Source organism: Cetorhinus maximus, chromosome 13, assembly GCF_964194155.1.
Source record: "Cetorhinus maximus chromosome 13, sCetMax3.hap1.1, whole genome shotgun sequence".
NCBI lineage: Eukaryota > Metazoa > Chordata > Chondrichthyes > Lamniformes > Cetorhinidae > Cetorhinus > Cetorhinus maximus.
The window spans coordinates 8,740,647-8,743,936 of record NC_135891.1 but is presented as its reverse complement, the minus strand read 5'-3'; the positions used below and the strand labels follow the sequence as shown (position 1 = coordinate 8,743,936).

General features: G+C 53.2%; 1 protein-coding gene across 1 annotated transcript; it reads right to left on the bottom strand.

Moving 5' to 3' along the window:
* Positions 1 to 1,386: 1,386 nt before the first annotated feature.
* LOC144688330 (transcription factor SOX-4-like) lies at positions 1,387 to 2,428 on the bottom strand. Its single transcript, XM_078554760.1, has 2 exons — positions 1,684 to 2,428; positions 1,387 to 1,626 (listed from the first exon to the last, which is right to left on the bottom strand). Exons 1-2 carry the CDS (start codon positions 2,365 to 2,367, stop codon positions 1,405 to 1,407), a joined length of 906 nt encoding a protein of 301 aa, XP_078410886.1. The 5' UTR covers positions 2,368 to 2,428; the 3' UTR covers positions 1,387 to 1,404.
* Between the last annotated feature and the right edge of the window lie 862 nt (positions 2,429 to 3,290).

Sequence of the window (3,290 nt, the reverse complement as noted above, 5' to 3'; positions counted from 1 at the left end):
AGTTCCCCCACCCTCCCTCGCACCACCAGATTACAATTGTGCACAACCTCTGTAATAACAACTCAAATCCTTCCCCACCCCACCACCCCCTCCCTCCCCCACCCCACCACTCATTTACCCACCTACCCCACAGAACAGGCTATAGGTCTTTAGTTGACAATCCCCCTTCCCTAACCCAGGGTATAAATACGAGTGGTACAGCAACAGTGACACTGGAATGAAGGTGAGGAATTCAAAACAACTTCTATTCAATTGAGAGATGCTAAATGTCCAACCTCAGTTCGGTAGGCGGCTTGTGTTAACTTTACACTTGATAGCACCGCCACCACCACCACACTCTGGCGTTCTGAAAACTGGAGGTTCTCGCTGCAATGAAGAGATGTGCATTAAAGCCTTCCTTTCCACCCCAACCCCCAACCTCTCGTTCATCTTATTGTCCGGTCCCATCGGGGATTGACTGGATGGGGTTGCTCACTAGGACCCAGCGGAACCTCTCCATTCCGGGACAAGGTGTCACTTACACAGCTGGGCAAATTGAAAGGCGCTCCACGATTCAATGCTATTCAAGGCGAGTTGTGGGCTGACTCCAGACACGGGACATGCCCCAGCTATCTCAAACCCCGGGGATGGGGGGTCCCCCCCAGGAGGAGACGCTCGCAGGTTCAAAGGCAAGATGTGCACAGGCTAATGTTTGCAAAAACTGACCCAACTTGCAGAGTGAGAGATGCGCCGGATTCAAACTCTCTCTCTCTCTCTCTCGTTTCCTCTCCTCAGACGGTGTCTGGTGTCCTGAGTATTCGGATTATTCTTAAAATCCACCAAATCGAAAAAAAAAAGTCCTGCTTGTTAAGCCCAGGCGAATGCACGGGTCCTGGACAAAGCTGTGGTATCCCCTTGTCATTTCAGATCAATACTCAAATCCAATAAAGGGATAGATATTTCACACACACACACACACACACATATATATATATATATTTATATTAAAAAAAAAACTGCCCTAACAGCGGCAGGTCTGTGCATATTCCATACCCTGATCGCTTCAGATTCATCAACATTATTGCCTCAAGGATGCATCAAAAAATATTGTACAGTGGGAAGATGTCTGTTTAACTAACTTTGGGGAGGAATTTTAAAATGATTTCCCTTTCCTTTTTCTTAAATTCCCTCATTTTAAAAGGAAAAAAAATCAGGGGTGCTATTGGACTCAGCCATACTGCAACTTAAACTAAATCTAGAAAAATACATACCCATACTGAAACTGCTGGTTTAAAAGTCTTGGTTTTCCTGTGTGTCGATTTGGGGAGGGACTAAATGAGATATATATACATACACACACACACACATATATATATTTAAAAACAACTTCTCTAAAAATCAAAATAAAAATCCCTGTGGCGATATTCAATAGGTAAATACTAGGTCAGAGACGCTGGACACTAACCAGTCTCCCGAAATCATCTCGTTTACTTCTGGGGTGCAGTAATCTGGGAATTCAAAATGGGAAGCGGAGTTCGTGTGGAAGGTCTCGGTGTCTTTATCCAGGGAAAGTGCGTCCAAGGTGCCCAGCGCCAGGTTCTCAAAGTTTGCATCCGAGATGATCTCCAGGATCTCGTCTTCCAGCTCCTCGTCCGAGGAAGAAGAAGAGGAGGAGGAGGAGGAGGGAGAGGAGGAAGGGGAGGCGAGGGACGAAGACAGTGACCTGGTGGAGGTGGGCGAGGGGGACCTGGTGTCCCGCAGGTGCTCCCGGGGAGAGCCGGGCTCCCGGCGGGCGGGCTCCTCCATGGGGTGGTTGTCGCCGAGCGGGGGGTCCGGGGTCAGCCCGTCGCCGCCGCCTCCCTCTTGGCCGCTGGGACCCTCGCCGAAGGCGGCGGGGCGCCCGCCGCCGCCGCCGTTCCCGCCGCCGCCGTTCCCGCCGCCACTCTCCCAGGCGGGACTGACTCTCCTGGGACCCTCCGGCTCCAGGGGGCGGCTCTCCCCGGCCGGCTCCGGACCGCCAGCCCCCGCCTCCGACCGGGGGCCGCCCCTCTTGGGCTTCCAGGCGGGTTTGGCTGCTTTGGGGGGTCCCCTCCCTCTCTGCGCTTTGCCGCCCAGGCTCTTCCTGACCGACGCCGCCTTCTTGCTCAGCATCTTGGCCACGGTCCCGCTCTTGCCCTTCTTCCTGGGTCTGTACTTGTAGTCCGGGTAGTCCGCCATGTGCTTGAGCCTCAGCCTCTCGGCTTCCCGGATAAAGGGGACCTTCTCGGCGTCCTGCAGCGCCTTCCAGCGCTTGCCCAGCCGCTTGGAGATCTCGGCGTTGTGCATGTCCGGGGACTGCTCCATGATCTTCCTCCTCTCTATCTGGGACCACACCATGAAAGCGTTCATCGGCCGCTTGATGTGACCGCTGGGGGTTTTGCACCAGCCCGGCTCGGTCCTCGGGCTCGGGGACTTCTCCGCCCTGCCCGTCTCGGCATCGCTGGAGTCTTCAGCTACCATGGTCGGAAAGTTTGGGAGACTGAGAGAGAGAGAGAGGGAGAGGTGGGAGGGAGAGAGGGAGGTGGGAGGTGGGATGGAGAGAGAGAGCAATTTGCTTGGGGGGGAAACGTGTAGAAGGAGTAGAAAGAAGGACTGGGGAGGGTGAGGAAGCCAAGGATGGGATAGTCAATGCCTCCCTCCCCTTCTCACTCCCTGTCCCCAGTTAAGAGTAGAGCAGCCTCGCAGAGTTCCTCTCCCCCAGCGCACTGGGAACCCATACACTCCTGCCTGCTGGGTTTCAGCTTTCCCTGTCTGTCTGTCTCTGTCTCTGTCTGTCTGTCTCTCTGTGTGTGTGTGTGTGTATGTATGTGTGTGTGTGTGTGTGTATATTCTCTCTGACCACAGACCCCTGCAAATCCCACCCAGCCACCGCTCGCATTGGCTGCCTTGGACGGTTACAATCTGCCCACCCGCCAATCAACCCAGCCCGGAGATACAACACTGACTAGGGGAGGGGGGTGGGGGCGGTGTTGGAAAGAAATACACCTTTATTGTGAATCGATGGCATTTTGCAAAACTCTCCACCGGTTTTCAAATCAGTTAAAAGAAGGATAAATGAAGTGTTTCCCCCCCACCCACCCCCATCCCCACCCCGGCTTTTTTTTTCTCTGACTCTTTATGCATGATCCTACTTGATCAGAGATGCAGAAACGAATCCCAAACAGATAACGTTTCGTTTCATTAGTCGTGTTCCCTTTGCAACAACGACTTGCATTTATATAGCGCCTTTAACGTAATAAAACGTCCCGAGGCGTTTCACAGGCAAAAAAAAA

Bases quoted from the DNA above. Each gene is read 5' to 3' on its own strand.
- LOC144688330 (XM_078554760.1), bottom strand. From the start codon at position 2,367: ATGAACGCTTTCATGGTGTGGTCCCAGATAGAGAGGAGGAAGATCATG. The intron at 1,627-1,683 runs GCCTCCCCTTCC...TCCTCGGACGAG, and splicing joins GGTCACTGTCTTCGTCCCTC to GAGCTGGAAGACGAGATCCT.